General features: G+C 36.4%; 2 protein-coding genes across 5 annotated transcripts in view; both read left to right on the top strand.

Moving 5' to 3' along the window:
* Positions 1-695: 695 nt before the first annotated feature.
* Positions 696-1,545, top strand: LOC116169126 (UDP-glucuronosyltransferase 2B19-like). The gene has a single exon (XM_031485152.1). It carries the CDS (start codon positions 697-699, stop codon positions 1,543-1,545), a length of 849 nt encoding a protein of 282 aa, XP_031341012.1. The 5' UTR covers position 696.
* A 1,364-nt stretch (positions 1,546-2,909) lies between these two features.
* Positions 2,910-22,049, top strand: part of LOC116169468 (UDP-glucuronosyltransferase 1-3-like) — a 38,299-nt gene continuing 19,159 nt past the window's right edge. The window contains exon 1 of one of the 4 annotated variants that reach the window (XM_031485565.1): positions 2,910-3,824. In XM_031485565.1, the coding sequence (XP_031341425.1) occupies positions 2,925-3,824 (900 nt within the window). In that variant the 5' untranslated portion in view covers positions 2,910-2,924. Of the gene's footprint in view, positions 3,825-7,248; positions 8,083-14,749; positions 15,673-20,504; positions 21,555-22,049 lie in introns of those variants that run through there. The other 3 variants (XM_031485566.1, XM_031485567.1, XM_031485568.1) reach the window with 3 other exon arrangements.

Genomic DNA, 22,049 nt, shown 5'->3' with positions numbered 1-22,049 from the left:
CTGCCACTAGGAGTCGGCCCCTGGGTCGAAACTTGCTCGCTTTAATTTGTTACTAATCCATATATTTATCTGTGTACTTTCTGAATTATAATTTTTTTTTGGTATGAAGTTTTCCATTTTGCCGGTGAGGTAATTTTCAGGGAAGTAATGAGAAAAACAGGCAAATCGTATTATAGTTTCTTTAATGGCGATCGATTTCGAGCTTGACATTATAGCCCATCATCAGGCCTGATGATGAAATATTTACTCGACTCAAAATGGATAGAAAAATACGTAAAAAGACGGATTTATTTTTACAATGACATGTTTTCAAAAACACCTTTATTTCACTGCCTTCTTTTTCTAATTTATCAATTTTATACATAAAATTACAATACAGGTATAATTTTGCTGGACCATAGGAGCATGGACGTTGTTGTTTTTGTGCAAAAAAAACCACTTTGCTCTATTTATGATATGTAACATGCCTTTCTTTAATCTTGTTCTGCTACCCTTAGCTAACAAACATCATTATCGTGCCGTAAACAATTTGCACATAATGCCTCCGGTTCGTCGTCTGTCAAGTTCAACATTCATGTGCTTCTCATGTTCAGTTTGCATCAGATTAGAGTTTCAATGACACAAGATAACACAAAAAATTTCGATAAATCAATTATACATGACCCGCTTGCTTCAGTATCTCAACAACGCGTCAACATGTGGTTGCACACCGTGATTGTTCTCGCAATACTGGCGCATGTTAACGGCTACAAAATATTGGCCCTGTTTCTCTATACTGGAAAAAGCCATTTTGATACCTTCCGACCGTTGCTGCAAGAATTGCATGCGAAGGGTCACCAACTTACCGTACTCACTCATTTTCCTTTCGGAAATAGTAGTACAAATATCACGAACATTCCCTTGAGAGACCCATTGGAGCTTCCTTCAGTTGGGGTAATCGATTTGGAGCTGTTTCTCAATTACCCTGTTCTTCGGGATACGTTACCGGTATTGGTGCCCATACATGCAATGTATTTGTGTGAACAAGTGCAGACGCAAACCAAAGTTAGGGAGTTTATAAGCAGTGAGCAAAGCTATGACTTAGTGATTGCTGAATTTTTCGCCGATTACTGCCTCATGGGTTTAGCAGAAAAATTTAAGGCACCATTGGTAGGCGTCAGTTCGTGCGTGCCCTACTCCTATTTAGACAAATACATCGGTTACCAAAATACGCCGAGTTACATACCGATTACATTTTCATCCTTTTCGGATCAAATGAACTTTTTGGAAAGGGTACAGAATTCAGTGTATTATGTTTTCACGCATGTTTTCTTTAACGTGCTCGTCCCATTGTACTACAATCGATTAACACGGAATAACATCGGAAGGAACCTATCTTCAGTTGAAGAAATTCACTTGAATACCAGCATCATGCTTGTGAATAGTCATTTCAGTTTGACACGGGCGCGACCGTTACCTCCTGGATTTATTGAAGTGGCTGGTTTGCATATTACAAAGTGGAAAAGACCGCCAATAGTAAGTGTACGCTATCCTATTTTAGATTAGAGGATTATCCGCTTTTCAAAATTGACAAAGTCTTATAAATAAATCGCTAATTATCACAGTATTGAACAAAAAAGTGGCCTCAAAAACCATAGTACATTTTTAACGAAAAAAGTTTAACAATTATATAAAAAATAATTCGCCGTTATCAGTTTCATTAACAAAGTAAACAGAGTCGTCCCCTTGGTCGACAAATTCCTCAGACCCGCAAATCCCGCGGGATCCCGCTCCATTTATGTGCGGGATTAATCTCGCAAAAATGCTGCGGGATCCCGGTATTTCGGGATCCCGCAATCCCGGTATTGCATTCCCTAGTTTTTAGTCTATAACTTTTTATTGAGAAGTCTGATCGAAAAAGTACGATTCGTTTTGGATTCTACGCACCAAAATTAATAAGAAAAAGTGTTTTCCCGAGAAATTTTGGTGCAGTCGATTTTTGGTAAAAAACGAAGGTTATACACATCTTTCGAAATTGGTTTCTAGTAGGGAATGCAATCCCGCAGCAAAATCTCAATCCCGCGGGATTCTAAACCACGTAATCTTTATCTAGATAGAAAATATTTTCATCTTTATAGAAAAAATTGAAAAAAATTATAATTTTTATAGAACACGAGCATATATTCTAAGGTGCGAACTTAAATAATTATAAACAGTGGTATTTTGTTACATGACTGGAGGTTTGTGGCTTTACATGCACAACAGACGTATCTTACACTTATACGTAACAATGGAGAGATACTCGCTCTGCCCCTCACTTACCGTTTGCCGCTCAAATCCTGTAGGCTCGCGTAGTCTAGGCAAGCAGAAGATTAAATTACTGTTTTTCATAGAGTACAGTCATTTACCCAAGTCAAGATCGACAAAATCTTCTTGGTTCGTTTAAACCCTAAACATTACAACAAAGTTTGTACACAGACTTCATTTTTTGAAAAATAAATTTTAAACTTATTCGTTTTTTATATGCTCAACTTGTGTTATTGTTCAAATTTGTACGTGAGTATGTGCAAGTACATGTTGATGTATTACCATGCAATTTTGAAGATCTAAGGATCGAGTTTTTGTGTAATTATTCAAATATTTCCGTTTTTAGTTCTCAGGTCTAATGCTGAAAATAACCAACTACTTGAATGCGTCTTAACTGAACAAGTATCGGTTAATCACTATCCATTATAACCTTCATTTCTATATCTTTGCCATTTTTTTTTACTGTTGACAGCTAGTAGTTAATATTTCCCGGTTATGGAGTTGTTATCAGTTATCATTCATTCATACCTAAGTGTCACAAAAAGATTGCATATAATTCCTCCGGTTCGTCGCCTAGTTCAACGTTCGTTCGTGTCTCATCCACTCTCATGTTGAATTTGCTTCAGATTAGAGTTATAATGACCCAAGATAACATGGAAAATTTCGATAAACGTATTAAACTTGGCCCGCTTGCCTCAGTATTTCAACATCGCGTCAACATGCGGGTACAAACCGTGCTCGTTCTCGCACTTGTGTCGCTTGTTAACGGCTACAAAATATTAGCCCTGTTTCCCTACACTGGAAAAAGCCATTTTGATACCTTCCGCCCGTTACTGCAAGAATTGCACGCGAAGGGTCACCAACTTACCGTACTCACTCATTTTCCTTTCGGAAATAGTACTTCTAATATCACCAGTATTCCCTTGAGGAACCCATTCAATCTTCCTTCAACAGGGGTGGTCGATTTGGAGCTGCTTCTCAATTACCCTGTTCTTCAGGGTACGCTACCGGTAGCGTTGGTAATATATGCAATGTATTTATGTGAACAAGTGCAGACGCAAACCAAAGTCAGGGAGTTCATAAACAGTGAGCAAAGCTATGACTTAGTGATTGCGGAATTTTTCGTCGATTACTGCCTCATGGGGTTGGCAGAAAAATTTAGGGCGCCATTGGTGGGCGTCAGTTCGAGTATGCCGTTGCCCTATTTAGACAAATACATCGGTTACCAAAATACGCCGAGTTACATACCGAATATGTTTTTACCCTTTTCGAATCAAATGAGCTTTATGGAAAGGGTACATAATTCAGTGCATTACGTTTTCACCCATGCTTTCTATAACGTACTCACCCCATTGTATTACAATCGATTAACACGGAATAACATCGGGAGGAACCTATCATCAGTTGAAGAAATTCACTCGAATACCAGCATCATGCTTGTGAATACCCATTTTAGTTTGACATGGCCGCGACCACTGCCTCCTGGATTTATTGAAGTATCTGGTTTGCATATTACAAAGTGGAAGAGACCACCAATGGTAAGTGTATCCTAACCGATCTGATTTTTCAAAATTGAGAAAGTCTCTTGTTCAAAATGTTATCGCATTCGACATGGCGAATGTTGATGTCCCCTTGAGTAGTTTTCAAAACTGATCCGTGCGAAATACCTGGAATAACTGAATAAGTTGGAAAACGCAAATACATGTTTGATACTGTATCTAGTTCTACCCGGTCCAAATATCGCATGGGGTCGATTGATTAGGAACAGTATATTCTTAGCGCACTTTCCAACTCATGTTAGAAGGCTACTTTCTCCGTCCGTCTGTCCTTCTGTCCGAGGCCTTAACTGCTCCAACAGTTTTCCAGATATTTAGTTCGTTCTTTTTGCATTCGGTAGCTTATAATACCTCTGGCGCCTCAACCAAGAAAAATCTTGACGATTAATTTGCGCAATGTCAACGAGACACTTTCTTGAAATTTCAACCAAAGATTCCTCTACCTATTAGAGGCAAACATATCGCATATATTTTAAACATCAGGTGTGCACATGCATAGACTGCGCAATGCTAAAGTTCTTATTTATAAGAATGTTTATGCCTTATCTACCTTATTTTCCTTTGTATGTTAAATCACCTTTCGGGAAGTACTGATCAATTACCACCGTACAGATACAAACCCTATTTTCAGCTCGTATTTTAAGCACATAAAACGAAATTTCGATTGGTCTATTCTGAAGTATTAATGTACAGGTATCCCCCCTTAATTTCTTAATTATCTATACAGGGTGTAAACGGAACTAGAGAACGCGATTTTTCTCGGATGATAGAGATACAAACAAATCTTTCAAATACAACTTTTAATGTTTCGAGTAACCCTACATAAATGAATGTAAATCAGGAAAAAAAACGTAAATTTTCAGAGATATTCCTATTTTTTACTTTTTTTTAATGGTACGCCGTGTATATTTTTATACTATTTGGTAGGAACTAATTTTTTCTTAAAAAAAGTTTTAATAAGTTATACCTTCGAGAATTCGAGATATCAAAGAAAGTATTAAAATAATTTTACTGGAAATTAATGCTGGCTAGGAAACAAAATTTGACATTTGTATTAGTTTATTGTTATAACATTGTGAAAAAGTTTATTGAATTGATAACTTAGATTATTATTTGTTGTAAAAATGGAAGGATACTCAATTAACGAGAAGTTTCCATTTATCGAACAATAATTTAAGACATAAACCCTGCGATTATACCGGCAACAATATCCTGTTCACTTTCATCCAAATCAAACATACTTTTTCAAAAGCTACGTAGCCCTGGTTCCCTGACTATTGCAAATTGCGTCAAATAAATGAAAATTTGGAAGTGGATATATTAGCTTATTTTAATGCGGAATTGTTAATAATATTATTCTGGGTGCATATTTTTATGAGGGTACTTTAATTTTTTACAAAATGAACTAAGGAATTTTTTGATGATTGAACAAACTATTTAAATTTCCAAATGCTTGGATTGGAACAAGAGTCCTTAGATTTTCTTGTGTGGGATGCCATCAAAAACAAAGTTTATGTTACGCGCATTACTACACTTGAAGAATTACAACATAGAATAACACAAGCCGTGAACGAGTTACATAATCAAATTAATAATACTGTAAATCAACATTTGTTAAAAAGGCTCACATTTTGTATACGAGAAAACGGTGAAAATTTTGAACAATTTTTATAGTGTTATCAGTATGACAATAATTTGACGTACATTTGTAATTTAAAATGTTTTGTAACAATAATTTCGTTTTAATAGCCAGCTTTTATTTTCGAGTAAAGGTATTTTAATATTTTTTTTAATATCTCGAATTCTATTAAGTTTATGAGGTATAACTTATGACACTTTTTTTAAAGCAAAAACTATTTTCTCTGAAATAGTATCAAAATATACTTAACAGTGCGTACCATTTAAAAAAAGTCAATAACTTCGGAGAAAAATCGCGTTCCTTAATTCCGTTTACACCCTGTATACTGTGGTTGACGATATATTGTATACTGTATGTACTTATGTATCACTATCATAATACATAATAATATTTACCTATAAGTACAGAGCGACCATTTATCATCCTCATCCTCGAAATAACTTTTGTCTAATAAGTTGTTGTTTCGTAGTGCAATAATTTACACGTTTTTCAAAATCGGGACGATGAATTTCTTGTAGCACGGTTATTTTATACGGGTAGAAATGCAACTTTTTCCTCGTTATTTTCTGACAGGTTTCGTAAGACAAACCAGTTTGTTGGGATCGCTGTCGCAGTAGCTTTTGCGGGCTTGGTTCAGCACATCTACTACCGCTTCTTTAGCAACTATTGGACAACCGGGGGATTTTCCCCAAGCAACACTCCCTGTATCGTCAAAACGAGTTCATGACGAAGTTCATGATGTATTACTAAAGAGAAGAGGATTATTTAGCAAGTACCAGAGACTTTCTAATAGTATGTACCCATAGTTGAAGATTAAAGGGATTTTAAGAGTTTTAGAATGATCTCGAGAAAAGGTTTCTGTGGATGTTTGTTTTCTACAATGTTTCTGAGAATATCTCAAAATTGGTAATAACCTTTTCGAGATCAGTCTCGACTTCAACAGGATACTATCTAATCCGATTTTCAAATAGATCTCTACTAAAATTCGTAGCAAGACATAAGAAGGTTTGAGAAGCTTTGCGAAGGATGTAAGAGGACCAAATGCCAATTGTTAGAATAGTACAGCAACAATACTTTTTTTTAATGTTCGGTAACGAATTGATGAAATGGTAATTGATTTATAGTTTTTTTCGTTGGATTTACTAGGAGCAAGCCGGTAGTGGTTTTTGTGCAAAAAGATGATAAACATTGCGTTTCTTGTTCTTGTTCTGATACACTTAAACAATAAAATTATGATTAATACTCGAATTCATACCTAAGTGCCTTCGGTTCGTCGCCTGTCAAGTTTAACCATTATTCAATGGTTAAACGTTCATTCGTGTACGTTTAGTTTACTTAGAAACACTCCATTAATATACGACCAACCAGCTTGATGATTGTTTCAAATTTTAATCAGTGAGATGATTTTTTATCTGATTAAACGCTAGGTAGCTTTTTATCATCGACAAAAATGCGTGTAGGAATGCGTAAAATATATAGTGGTTTACTGTTTTTTATTAATCTCCCTAAAATACACTCGATCTTGGTTTTAAATCACGATCAAATTATCTGATTAAAAATCAAGCTCTTGTGTATTTACCCTCTCGGCCAAAAGCATAAAATCACGCTTTTGATCTCGAGTGTTTTTCCGTTGCAACAAAACTTTCGTGTAAAAATAAAATTATCCGATTAAAAATCAAGCTGTTGTGCATTAAAGTGACAATGACACAAGATAACTTGTCAAATTTTGATAAACCGATAATACTTGGCCCGCTTGCCTCAGTATCTAAACGACGCGTCAACATGCGGTTACACATCGTACTCGTACTCACATTTGTGTCGTTTGTTAACGGATTTAAAATATTGGCCCTGTTTCCCTATACTGGTAAAAGCCATTTTGATACCTTCCGTCCGTTACTGCAAGAATTGCACGCGAGGGGTCACCAACTTACCGTACTCACTCATTTTCCCTTCAGAAATAGTACCACGAATTTCACGATCATTCCCTTGAGGAGCGCATCGAACCTTCCTTCAACTGGGGTAGTCGATTTGGAGCTGCTGCTCAATTACCCTGTTCTTCGCGATACGTTACCGGTATCTGTGGGCATATATGCAATGTATTTATGTGAACAAGTGCAGAGACAAACCGAAGTCAGGGAGTTCATAAACAGTGAGCAAAGCTATGACTTAGTGATTGCGGAATTTTTCGCCGATTACTGTCTCATGGGTTTAGCGGAGAAATTTAAGGCGCCGTTGGTAGGCATCAGTTCGTGCGTACCCTTCTCCTATCTAGACAAATACATCGGTTACCAAAATACGCCGAGTTACGTACCGAATATGTTTTCATCCTTTTCGGATCAAATGGACTTTCTGGAAAGGGTACATAATTCAGTGCATTACGTTTTTACGTATGTTTTATACAACATGCTCGCCCCATTGTATTACAACCGATTAACACGGAATAACATCGGTAGGAACCTATCTTCAGTTGAAGAAATTCACTCGAATGCGAGCATCATGCTTGTGAATACTCATTTTAGTTTGACACGGCCCCGACCACTGCCTCCTGGATTTATTGAAGTGGCTGGTTTGCATATTGCAAAGTGGAAAAGACCGCCAATGGTAAGTGCATCCTAATCTATCTTTTATTAGATGATTATCCCTTTTTCAAAATTGACAAAGTGCCGAAGCCCCCTTGACCAGTTTGACGAAAATATCGAAATAGTATATTTCATTAGGAGTCCGGAAAGCAGGCTTTTTCCGTGCGCGCGTGGCAAAGTCATGCAAGCACGGAAAAAGCATTTCTGGACGTGTAATGAACGATATTTTTTATTATACTTCTTTTAAATCGATAACAAAAAGCAACAAACTCGCTAACATTTTTATTTTGTAACAGTTATACAAAGTGCGTTTTCATGGTTACACTCAAATCATTTCAAAGGCGATTTGTTTAATTAGTTTATTTCAGATATGGTTGACGAAACGTCAAAAAATGTCACAAATTCTCAAAGAAGTTTATCTAAATATTCAAACATCTACGAATTAAAACGCAAAATACTTACATTTGAAACATTACAACGCATATAGATTTTCTGAAAATTAGTTTACTTCCCTGTAAATTTGTATTTTAAAGCAATATTTTGGGTTTTTATATTCAGCGCACGGAAAGAATCAAAGGGAACGGGAAAAGTTTTTCCGTGCGCTAGCCTGGAAAAGGCCAGATACCATTATTTCTAATACAGGTGTAAATAAAGTGATTTCAATGAAGTATAATAAAAAAATACTTGTTGGTCAAAGGACTTGATTGGCTAATATTTCGCAAGTTGACCAATCGTGTTTCTGAAATCTGTCAGTTAAACTAAACTGAAGTTTATACTGACGCTGTACTACCGGGCCTTACAGCAGTGGCATCATTTTTAGAAACTATAAATGTTTTTTTAAAAATGTTGCATTCGTTCTAAAGAATCTTTTTTTGTGATTCTTTTGTAACATTCAAGGTGCCACTTTGATGATGTGAATTGGTACAACTGTACAAGGTGGTGGAGATACCCAGTCAGTCAGTAAAAGATCACACGCTAGTATTCGGCTAACAATTCTTATTCGGATACTTACTGTCTTTTAAAGATTGTTTATTAGGAGAAAATTTCAGCAGGATTGATTCATGCTATCTTGGCCCAATCTTAACAATCAATCATTTTTTTAGTACAACAGTCAGCGTTTAATAACACAAAACTTATGTGCATAACGTGACGGGAATTAAAATCAAAAAGCACGTTTGCGATAGTATCGATCTCTGAATAACAGCCATGCTCAGATTTTTAAAAGTTTGTATGAAAGACACATAAAACGATTTTAGACTTGTAATCTTTATTAGCTTTTCCCGCTTTCGAAAGATAACGCGCGTTTTCAGTAAGGAGTAAAGAAATATGGTTATATATCATTTTCACTATATTATTTATCAAAGGCACTCAATCGTGACTTAAAAATGGTTTAGGGGAAAGTTGCTCATACTTAGGGATAATATGATAGGCGGTTTGATTTATCAACTTGCGAGCAGAGAAAAAATCCATTACATTACATAATAACCGGACCGCTTTTATTAAATATAACGTTGGTAACTATTCAATATTTCCTAAAAATCTAATCCGAAGGTAAAAGTTTCAAGTTTTGTCGACCAACAATGCTGACATTAGCTGTACGTTCCAAATGAATGCATTGACTTACCGCAATGTCCACAATTCCACATCAGAAATAATTGGATGAAGTTTCACATTATAATACTTTCATTACACACAGGATTGTACTGAATTAGATTCCATCAAGGTTATTTCTTCTGACTGTAATTGAAATTCAAAGACTCCGGCATCGGAATAAGGAGAAGTTCCGGTGTGTTCTGATTAATAATTTGCGGGATGGTAGACGGAACATTCCCTTAGGAAATTATCGGCTCTTTTTTCTTTAATATAAAAACTTTACGCTTGAACTATTTTGAATAGATTTTCGAGGTGGAAGCTATATTTTTGCGTTAAAAACGTATCAGGTTGATCGAATTAAATTGCAATTCCTAATGACGTCGGTTTGATAATATACGCGTCTGTGTCGAATTACATGCAAAAGGCAAGGTTGGTTAGTTGTCGACACTGAGCTTTAGAAATTTGCGTGCTTGCTGAGGACTAGATTCTTGCCAATATTCCAGGCCGGTTACATTTTTCTGCTTTTTTTAATTTTTCATGAAAACTAAAACTAGAAAAACCGGCGTTCATCAACTGCACATTTTAAAAATTCATCACAGTTTATGTATACCAGGGTGTATGGGATCTAGTATATATCGACTGTATACTGTATACACAATTTTCCTATATAAAAGTTGTGAAACATTTTATTTCCCATAATAAGGCACCATTCAATTGTTTTTATTTCAGAAAACACAGGAATAACGGAAAATAATGTTTTTTTTAAATAGCAATGCCCACTGCCATTAGGCCCATTTGATAGAGATTTTTTTCTCTTTGCAATTACGTAACACGTTAGCACCCGTGTAGAAGACATTTTTTTTCATGCTTTTTGTGCCTTGCAGTGGTGAACATTTTGAACATTCATTGCGTTGAAAACAATTTTACTGCTGATTTGTCTTCAAGGTTTAATAAGAAACGTACATGTTCTTTGTTTTATTTTGATGTAGAATATCTAGATTACTGTTATTGATCTAATTATAATAAATTCTTTTGAAAAATTTTCTTTAATAAGGGTACTAACATGTTATATCATCGAAAAGAGAAAAAAAATCTGTTATCAAATGAGCCTAATGAAAAGCTGCATTGCCATTGAAAAATATTCAATTGTTTGTCGTTACTCATTTGTTTTCTGAAATAAAAACAACTGAATGCTGCCTTATTATGTGAAATAAAATGTTAAACAAGTTTCATATAGAAAATTTTTGAATACATTCGATATTTATCGAGATATCTATTATTATATAATTAGCTCGTTCGTTTTTTGCAAAATTGGAAATGAGGAAGAAATTTGCAAATGTAAAAAATTTGTTTGGTTTGTCTTGAATTTTTGCGTATCGGTTATGTTCTTATAGACCCAGTTTTTTGCGGGGGTGTCCTCGGTTGCTAAGTTGTTATTATATGGTGCCTTTGGTCAATTCCGAATACAATTATGTCGTCAAGATATACAGGGAATTTTTCTTAAATGCATACATATGGGCTACGTCTACTTTAGAAAGAAAACATGTCATTGCATGGAATGGCTGTAGCCAATATATACTCTTGTAGGATGATTCGCCCCCGAAAATTCGCCCCGGGTAAATTCGCCCTTGAAAATTCGCCCCCGGAATATTCGCCCCCTAAATAACTCGCCTCCAAGTAAATTCGCCCCCGCACTATTCGCCCCAGAAAGATTCACCCTGGAAAATTGGCCCCCAACAAATTTGCTCCTGGAAGATTCGCCCCCGGCGATTCCGCTCCCATTCGCCCCATAAGATTTATTATTCCTCGGAGGTAACAGAGCCAGCAGTTCATAAAATGAATTTTGTTTAATTGTTATTTGTTTAATGTTACCAAACCAACCTATTACTTCCGAGAGTTAATAAATGTTTGGGGCGAATCCTACGGGGGCGAATCTTCTAAGGGTGAATTTGTCGGAGGATAATTTGGTGAGGGCGAATATTCCGGGGGCCAATTTGTTGGGGGCGAATACTCCGGAGGCGAATTAACTTGGGGGCGAATATTCCGGGGACGAATTTACTTGGGGGCGAATATTCCGGAGGCGAATTTACCGGGGCGAGTCTTCCGGGGTGAATTTACCGCACACCCTCTTTACACGCGATAAACGAGAGTTGTTTTGCCACTCGGATACCATATCAATACCTCAACCTTTCGTCTTTGCTGTACATATTTGTGTTAAATAAACACAATTTGATGCTAATAATAAAAATAAAGACTAATAGCTAACTTTAATTTGACATTAAACAATTAAGTTACTTTTTCCATAGCAGACGCAGATTATCATTGAATATAAATTCGTGTAGAGTTGATTGCCTATAATAACCATCCACTCTGTTATGTTTTTTACATGTTTATTTTTTTTTTCATACATAGCCCTTCACATAACCCTCGACATAACCCATATGTATACATTTAAGAAAAATTCCCTGTATAAAACAAATGTAATTTAAACCTAACATCGCCAGATTCATTATCTTCGAAAAAGCGTTTGCAGTTACTTATGGGTATTGGTAGTTGAATGGTCTCTTCTGTGGTCAATGCATTGTGATGGGAATTTATCCTTTTGAATGTCCTTATTTAATTATCGTTAATCTATCACGACTCTCCAGTTGCTTACATCTGAATTATCTAGTTTCTTTATTGGTACTAGCAGTAACGGGGCTGACCAATGAGCGGTTCCTCAGTGCCGTTCATTGTTGACCGCAGAGAAGATGTTACCTTTAATTGATATTTTTTGGGTCCGTTTACTTAGCCTCTATTTGATTTTTTTAAATATTTTTGAAACCGAAAAGACACACTCCGTTAGCATATAAGCACAATTAAGCACAACCGAAGTACTATGTAATACGGTCGTTTAAGTATGAAGAAGCTTAATTTTAATTTGAATTTACGAAATATTTCTAAAGCAAAAAAGGTACAAATGTGGCATAACTGCACAATTGAGGCATAGTAGTTACAAAAAAATTGGTTCATTTTTGCCTAAGTGAACGGACCCAAATTGCTTACCTGATTTAGGTTAGATTATATGAAACTATCAATAGATTCCACGTATTTTTAACTGTCGTGTTTCTCTATTCTATAGAATTGCTTTAAATTGACTTCTGGTGTTCGTAATTATATGGTTTCAATATTGTTTAATTCGCCTAACCTTGTACGGAACATCAGCTGGCTTGATTATTACTAACTAATTTTCCTGCAACTCAGCCTGACCCTGAATGCTAATTCTAACGCTATTACTTAGGTACATAAATTGCAAAATTGCTTTATCCATCTACAGTAGGTACCTATTTATTATTACTATTACACTAAATTTTTTACTTAAGTACAATCATTGAATATGTGGTTTTTATTCAATGGTACAATTGAATAATAATTAATTGAGGACTTTAGACAACTTTGCCATTATTTCTTACTTGGATGTACTTCCGAACAGTCTTCTCACACATTATGGTCATACCAGTCAGTGACTCTGACAAATCCAATTATTCCCAAAATGTCGCATGTGGATACCTTTGTAACACCATCCTCTTCAATTACCAGCTTGAGCTATTATGACATCTTTGGATACGGTGGTTCGGGAACGTATTGTTTTAAATGACCTCTACTTACTTTCATACAATTCTAAAATCTTGATTCAAATCTAAATCTCACATTTCTCAAACCTCAGGAATTATTCTCCGGCGCTCGCCCATAATTCTTTGTCAAAGTTCTACAAATTTTCGTTGGAACACCTTGTATAGTTGACAACGTACTATGTTTATCTACCACAACTAGTTTTACAATGATTTTGTTATACCATCGATGCCATATAAGAATAAAAAACATAAACATTACCAATTTGATATTTATGTATTATAAAAATTAAACTGCGCATATTGCTATATTGTACATGTGATTGTTATTGACATTGTGTTTAAACATTTCCTTGGGGCACTTTATTTTTGAGAAGTTTCGTCTTTTGACCATTGCCCGCCGTTAGAACCTGAAAGAACGACGACATTATCCGACTCGATCCATTCCATCTACCGCATTGCGATTAATCTGGAGCGATGTAAATAACTCAAACTACGTTTGCTCTTGGCTATTTAAAGACTTCTCAGGCTGCGATAGTTTACTAGTTCATCATAAAGCAAAGAAATGATTAGAACGCATGTGATATCTCATTGAAAAGCTTACTTTTTTCTCTTTCTTACTACCTTAAGCACGTGTGGCGTTAAATTAAACAAGTTGTAAATCAGCATATGCATGATTAAAGCGCATTTTTGGTAATGCAGGTCAGTATTTTAGTAGCGAAGTTTAAAATTATCGATCTCACGAGGAATTTTGGCTGCGTTAAATAATTAATTTGATTTAATTTCAATTGAGGGTACGTCTTTATTTTGTAAAACAAATCACAAAGTAAATAATAAGTTTTTATACTGGTAGCGCTATCTAACGGTAAAATTATAGCACCTCCGAAACCCATATCGAAATTATTTTCTTCAATTATCGATCTCACAAGTAATCTAACTCAAAATAGACTAGTGCCTGCACATCTACACTATAGCAGAAAGCTTTTAGTGAAAATTTGAATTCTCTAGCTATTGTAGTTATTGAGATCTCACGCGGACAGCCGGCCTGCCAGCCATAACGAATATAATAGCGTATTTTTTTCAAAAATGCGCTAAAAACAGTGTTAGAAAAACCTGGCCATACGCTTGGCTGACAAATGTATTGCACCTTTAAATTAACAGAACGTTGAGAAGAAGAGTTAGCCTTGTATTTCTAAATAATCTCGAACAAACAATGTTATTATCATAGTGGTAAGGCTATTTTAATTGATTAGTAAATAAAGTTTGTATATAATTCGGTTCATAAGCGTCTCTTTATCTTTACGGTTGGTACTGTAGTGAACAGACAACCATTACAGAATTGGATTACGTAAGTGGCGGTGGCAGTTCTATTTTGTACTCGCCACCCACAATATGCTACTGCATCTTTCAACAGCATTATTTACTGTTTTGTTACTTAATTAGAAGTTCTTATGGTGAAACGTGACCTAATGGTGTTCATCACGCATGTGCAATGTGCATTCAGTCAATTCATCTAATTCTAATTAGTAAAAAATAAACTTTGCTCTCCGTTCAAGAATAATGTTGTAAAACGTGCTTCAGTTCAAAACATGCGGTTGGTCTTTGTCATTCTAGTAACGTTCTTTAGTGTTGAAAGTTACGAAATCCTATGGATTTACACCAGCAGTGCGTATTCGCATTTTGTGGTATTCAAACCACTTATTGGCGCATTGAGTCAGAAAGGACACAACCTGACAGTGATGGGATTTTTTCCATCTTCACGAAAATTGGAAAACTGCAGAGACGTTGCACTAAAACTCGAGGAAGGCGGGCATGGAGCTAATCCTGGATTTCAGGATGAAATCGGAAATAGAGAACTGGATAGATATTTTAGGTGTTACACAATTATGAACTACAGCAAAGCTACTTGCAAAAGCGTGCTCGCTTCGGAGGAGTACCGAGATGAGTGTTATAGTGACAAAAAGTATGATCTAATTATTGCCGAATTTTTCGCTACGAACTGCATGCTAATACCCTTAATAGAGAAGCACAATGTACCACTAATTGGGGTAAAATCGCAAGTAATGCTGCCGTGGCAGAGTAAATGGGTCGGAAATCCGGATAATCCGGCCTACATACCCGATTTATTCTTAGGATATTCGCCAGTGAAGAACTTTTCTGAAAGGCTTAAAAGTGCGCTACTCTTACTTGTGAATAATGTTATATTTGACTACTTAGAGAGTACTATTGTTAAGAAAATTGTGAAGAAATACCATCCGGGCGACTTTGAGGAGTTCAACGCTAAATTGTATTCCACAAGTCTCATCTTGGTCAATTCGCATTTTACGTTAAATGGAGCCAGGCCGTTAGTGCCCAATGTTGTCGAAATTGGAGGAGTGCATATTGGAACAACAGAACGTTTACCATCTGTAAGTGCTTTTGGGTCAAAAACTTGATTAATCGGTTAAGAATTTTTTCGGAATCTTAGAAACCTTCTTTATAATCTATCTAAAAACTTTATGGGGAATATTTCGTGTACGGAAACCTTCCAGGCAACCCACAAAATCACTGCAATCAACGCGGTCTTCACGAAATCGTCCAAAATCTCATGTTTAATCAAAACGTTGGGCCATTTGCAGTCGCGGAAATTAATTATGACCCTAGCAATTTCGAAAAAATTTCCTATCATAGCATGGAGCAATCCTCATTTAAAAATCTAACGTTTTGAGAAAGCTCCTTAGAAAGTATTTCTTGTAGATTTTGGAAAAATAGTAATTGTGTTCTAAACCGTCATCGATAATAATTCTTCCTGAAATAATTATTAGAGATTTTTTTAGGTGTTCCTGAAGTCTCATTAAGAATGTTTTTTAAAACCTCTTTCGGCGTCTTCTTATAAACAAATTATTTAACTTCTTTTTAAATCAATTTTGAAAGCTTGGAAGGGTTTTTAGAATTTGAGGAGTGCGTCATGTATTTTATTGTGTAACTATTGAACTGTTGAAAGATGATTAATAAAACAAATTTTTATTACGCCTACATCAGAATTATTCTAGAGCTTTGGCGCCATCTGTTAGTTATATTGCGATTTAAAATGACGAAAAAGAGAAAAATTGTTTTTTACGTCCTTCCGTGCAATATTTTAGAAATTATCTTTTATACAAACCTTGACCTGATAATAAACACGACAAAAAAAGAATGATCTAATTTGGAGCAGTCGTTCTGAAGTACATCGGCAATTAATTTTTATTTATATAAAAGATTATGGCGATATTGCAGATTTGGGGTATATATTATCAAAGATTGTAGCAATAATGCAAAGGTCTGAGTGATAATGCTTTAAAATGAACTTGCTACAGTTAACAAAACCAGATTTTTGATTTATGTGTACTGTGTAGCAGTGATTACTATCAGTGAAAGTGAAGTAGTATAGTAGTAACATCGTATTGTACAGACGATGAAGCAGTTAGTGCTCCTGTTAGCGTTATTGCTACGTGCAGATTGTTACAAAATACTAGGCATCTTCGGCCATCCTGGACATTCGCATTATAAGATATTCGAACCGATTTTGAAAGGTCTAAGTGATAAAGGCCATAACTTGACAGTTTTCGGGTATTTTGCTTCACCGTCAGTCAAGGGCAATTACCGTTCAATTACTTTAAAACAGGACGGCGCCGCAACTAGCCAGTTCTTTGGATTTAATGCGAATATGCTGGAAGGTTATAAAGAAAAATACTGGCAAGCCGCCTTTATAATCGAGTTGGCTAAACAGACTTGCGATTTTGCTCTGTCGTCTAAGGAGTACCGAGATTTATTAGAAGGTGATGAAAGATACGACTTAATTATTACGGAGTTCTTCAATACGAATTGTGTCCTACTTCCCATTGTCGAAAGGTACAAAGTGCCCTTTGTGGGATTACTATCGCATGCGGTTATGTCGTGGACCAACAATTGGATCGGCAATCCAAATAATCCATCCTATATTCCTAATATATTCTTAGGAGAGGCCAGTCCAATGACGTTCTTTCAAAGAGTACAAAATCTGCTAATGGTTATCTTTGACACTTGCCTGTTTGAGTACGGCGAAAAGTATAAGAAAGAAATGATAAAACGCAAGTTTGGCGACAAATTTTCTCTGCCTAGTGACACCATGTTATCCACAAGTTTAGTTTTGGCAAATACGCATTTTACAGTTCACGGAGCAAGGCCTATGGTACCGAATCTTATAGAGATTGGAGGCATTCACATCGAGGAATCAAAGCCATTACCCAAGGTATGTCTTGTAAAAAATTTTTTGATACGACCAATAGTAACGGCTCCAGCATTAATGCTCCTTACTTTTTATTCACCCTGTATAATTAAAAATATGTATAGCTATTTCGAAAACAGAAACACTGTTGGTAGAGCTCAAAGGAATTTTCTTTGACATAGTACTGGAAATTGCATTAGAAAGCAAAATCTTCAAGCAGTTTTGGAAAACATCTTTAGCCCAGGCATTTTAGATCGGAAATGGGGTCAACCCTACGAAAAATAACGTAAATCTAAAAGTTGGCACAGTTGTTCTATTTGATGCCCTGAACAACATATAAAAAGTCCCAAGAGTTCCCATGTCGGCTTCCTTGAAGTTCGGGCTTTCGAAAGTCCGAACTCTTGAAATCTGCACGACGCCACTATAATTATAGCCTAGCGGACGAACGGAACAAGTCCCAGAGTCGCGGGAGGGCTTAAATTAAAGGTTAGTAACCAGGCTATCTTTTGATATGATTTTGCAAGTGCCAGTGACAACTTCCGGCAAGACAGGAAGTGGAAAAAGACCGCGAAACTTGACAAAAAAATCGGTTTTTGTTTTTTGTTTGGACATAGGTGCGGTTTAGCGTCCGATATCGGAAAAATGACCAAAACAAATGTTGTAGAGCGTAGTTTTAACTTTAAAACCGTACCCTTTGCGTTGAAATCCGACCAATAGGAGGGGAGCTAGAAACCGTTAAGTGCGATCCCACGCGCCGCTCGCCGTTGCGCGACTTGCCTGAGAGGTGCACCAGATCGACCAGATACGGTTGGCTTAATAGCGGCGCATCTCTGACATATTTGTATTTTGACTGTGAGCGTTTTAGACTTTTGGAATGTGTTTAGTGCGTAAATTTTGAGGGAAACTGTACTGTATTTTTTTCTAAACAAAACAGTCCAAATTAAAAATTTTTGAGTAAACTTCGTCGTAAAACAAAGGGGGTTCTGGAACATTATTATATATAACATTATAACATTATTACAGCTCCTGCCTCTACAATGCGCGCACATTAAAGTGCAGTGTAGGTTGGCAGAGCGGCACGAACAGCGGTTAAAACAACCTTGCTGGCAAGCGCAAGAAATCAAATGTAGATGTTCGTCTGGTGCTGGTGGCAGATTTGTCGGATTTGGAACAAGTGTGGGCCCCATTTTTTTCCAGCCCCAATCCGTTGGCAAGAAACTGTTCGATGGCCATTCGTGAACCTAAAATAAGGAAAATAAGAATTAGAATTAACTAAATCTTTCTAAAAACTACTGTACAATCAGATTCCATATCTCACTTGCAAGTACGTCCGCAAACTGTTTTGCTCGGCAGCGGCGGTTGTTGGCGGCAATGTAGCTAAATCAAACGTAGCTTTGCTTTGCTTTGCTACTGCGCGAGCATATAGGTGAATTTGGAGATCGTCCAGGCTTTGATTGTTTTCTTTACTGCCGTAGAGAATCCGATGGAGAAGGAACGTCGAATTAAAACAGCGAACCTGTCTTTGTTTTACGATGAAGTTTACTCAACAATTTTTAATTTGGATTGTTTTTTTTAGAAAAAAATACTGTACAGTTTCCCTCAAAATTTACGCGCTAAACACATTCCAAAAGTCTAAAACGCTCACAGTCGAAATACAAATAAGTCGGAGATGCGCCGCTATTAAGCCAACCGTATCTGGTCGATCTGGTGCACCTCTCAGGCAAGTCACGCAACGGCGAGCGGCGCGTGGGATCGCACTTAACGGTTTGTAGCTCCCCTCCTATTGGTCGGATTTCAACGCAAAGGGTACGGTTTTAAAGTTAAAACTACGCTCTACAACATTTGTTTTGGTCATTTTTCCGATATCGGACGCTAAATCGCACCTATGTCCAAACAAAAAACAAAAACCGATTTTTTTGTCAAGTTTCACGGTCTTTTTCCACTTCCTGTCTGGCCGGAAGTTGTCAAAAGATAGCCTGGTTACTAACCTTTAATTTAAGCCCTCCCGCGACTCTGGGACTTGTTCCATTCGTCCGCTAGGCAATAATTATGGTGGCGTCGTGCAGATTTCAAGAGTTCGGACTTTCCAAAGCCCGAACTTCAAGGAAGCCGACATGGGAACTCTTGGGACTTTTTATATGTTGTTCAGAGCATCAAATAAAACAACTGTGCCAACTTTCAGATTTACGTTATTTTTCGTAGGGTCAAAACCTAAAATGCCTGGGCTACTTAGGAGTTCATACTATCATCTTTCATACAATCCCGTTTCCATATTATATATTGGAACACAAATCAGAATCAAAGACATCACTTTCGATATTTTCTTGGAAAGCTTGCAGGAATTTTAGAAATATTCTAGAAATTCTCCTTAGAAATCCTCCAGAATGTAACTATACTACAGTAAAAAATGCGTGTATTGCTGGACTACGGTTTCTTTTTAAACTTTTCAGATTTATAAAATGAAGGGAGGTTCGTCGTCACGATTTTTACACTGGGATCGGTTTGAAATTGAGATTAGGCGATGAGATAGTTAATTCGAAGGTTGATTAGACACGATTTGTATTAGATTTCGGATAAAATGTAATTGTCCAAAACGATAATCTTTTAGAAATCTTCCAAATATTAATTAAAGTTTACCTGTAGATATTGAAAGACGATTAACAAACGTATTTCTGAGATCTTTTACTACAAACATATTTTGGAAATCTCCTGGAACCTCATCCGAAACCACCATCGTCGAAAATCTTCTCGAGTAATTTACACAGACTTGATTGCATTACCTAATCGTCTAATCGTCTTTCTTCAAATAGTATGTACCGACGAAATGTATGCAATGTGTGTGGACTAAGCGTATTATTTGATTAACTAATTTAGTAAACATCAGACTTTCCGTCCCCTCCAACAAATCTCCACTGCTATCTATTGGCTAAATACTTTTTATTCTGCTCTGTATAATTACTAGTACAGCGATCGAGTTGATAAGTAGCACATTTTAATGTTAAAAAAATGGTTCTAAAGATAAGAAAACTGTTAGGACGTAATTATGGCGATATTGTGGAGTATTATCAAAGATTGTGGCAATAGTCCACAGGTATTAGTGATAGGAAAACTGCCAGTTCCCCAAACCAAAAAGATATTTCCGTTATTCCCAATTATTGTAGCCTCGCAACGTCCGTGACACTGCTGAGTTAGTAAAGTGAAGTGACTTTGATTTTCAAGTACCAGTATAGTTGTAACATCGTGCGGACGATGAAGCAATTAGTGCTCCTGTTATCGTTATTGCTAGGTGCCGATTGTTACAAAATATTAGGGATCTTCGGCCATCCCGGACATTCGCATTATCGTATATTCGAACCGATTTTGAGAGGTCTAAGTGATAAAGGTCATAACTTAACCGTTTTCGCGTATTTTCCCTCTACGTCAACCAAGGACGGCTATCGTTCAATTACTTTAAAACAGGACGGTGCCGCAATTCGTCATTTCTTTGAATTTAATGCGAATATGAGGCATGGTTATACAGAAAAATACTGGCAAGCCGCTTATATAATTGAATACGCTAAACAGACTTGCGATTTTGCTCTGTCATCTAAGGAGTACCGAGATTTATTAGAAAGTGATGAAAGTTACGACTTGATTATTACGGAGTTGTTCAATACGAATTGTGTCCTACTTCCCATTGTTGAAAGGTACAAAGTGCCGTTTGTGGGATTACAATCGCATGCGGTTATGTCGTGGACCAACAATTGGAATGGCAATCCAAATAATCCATCCTATATTCCTAATGTTTACCTAGGAGAGGCCAGTCCAATGACATTCTTTCAAAGAGTGGAAAACCTGCTAATGGTAATCTTTGACACTTGCCTGTTTGAGTACGGCGAAGAGTATAAAAAAGAAATGATAAAACGCATGTTCGGTGACAAATTTTCTTTGCCTAGTGACACCATGTTATCCACAAGTTTAATTTTGGCAAATTCGCATTTCACAATTCACGGAGCAAGACCTTTGGTACCGAATCTTGTAGAAATCGGAGGCGTTCACGTCGGGAAAGCAAAGCCATTACCCAAGGTATGTCTTGTAAAGTTTGTATCAAAAATAAATAATAAAACAATACATAATTGGGGAGACCCCTTTACAAAAACACAACGCCTAGTCTCAAATAACGAAATCTCGAAATCGCGTGGAACTCTGTGCTAGTTTTCGGAAATTAGTTTGTATGTTATGTGCACTGATCAATCTTCCAATAACGTCAACAAATGTAAAGTTTTTTTTGCAGAAATAATTTCCAAACGAAATGGGGACAATTCCATTTTAGTGCTGTTTGAACACTAATGTATCTTGCGATCTTGCGATTAATTTTAATTTTGCACACATCAACCCTTAAATTATCTTAACAAAGTTTATACACATAAACTTTTTTTCTTCAGAAATATTTTTTAAACTTAGTCGTTATTTATCGATTTGCTAAATGGGGCCTTGAGATGTCCTAGGGATGTTTAAAGTTTTTGTAAGAGCACACCTAACGAATGTTATCTCGACTTAATCGGAGGTTATTACTGTAAC

The sequence above is a fragment of the Photinus pyralis genome, unplaced genomic scaffold (assembly GCF_008802855.1).
Source record: "Photinus pyralis isolate 1611_PpyrPB1 unplaced genomic scaffold, Ppyr1.3 Ppyr1.4_LG4, whole genome shotgun sequence".
NCBI lineage: Eukaryota > Metazoa > Arthropoda > Insecta > Coleoptera > Lampyridae > Photinus > Photinus pyralis.
This window is presented reverse-complemented; position numbering and strand designations above follow the sequence as displayed.

What these genes read in the sequence shown, in the direction of transcription:
- LOC116169126 (XM_031485152.1), top strand. Translation starts at nt 697, where the DNA reads ATGTGGTTGCACACCGTGATTGTTCTCGCAATACTGGCGCATGTTAAC.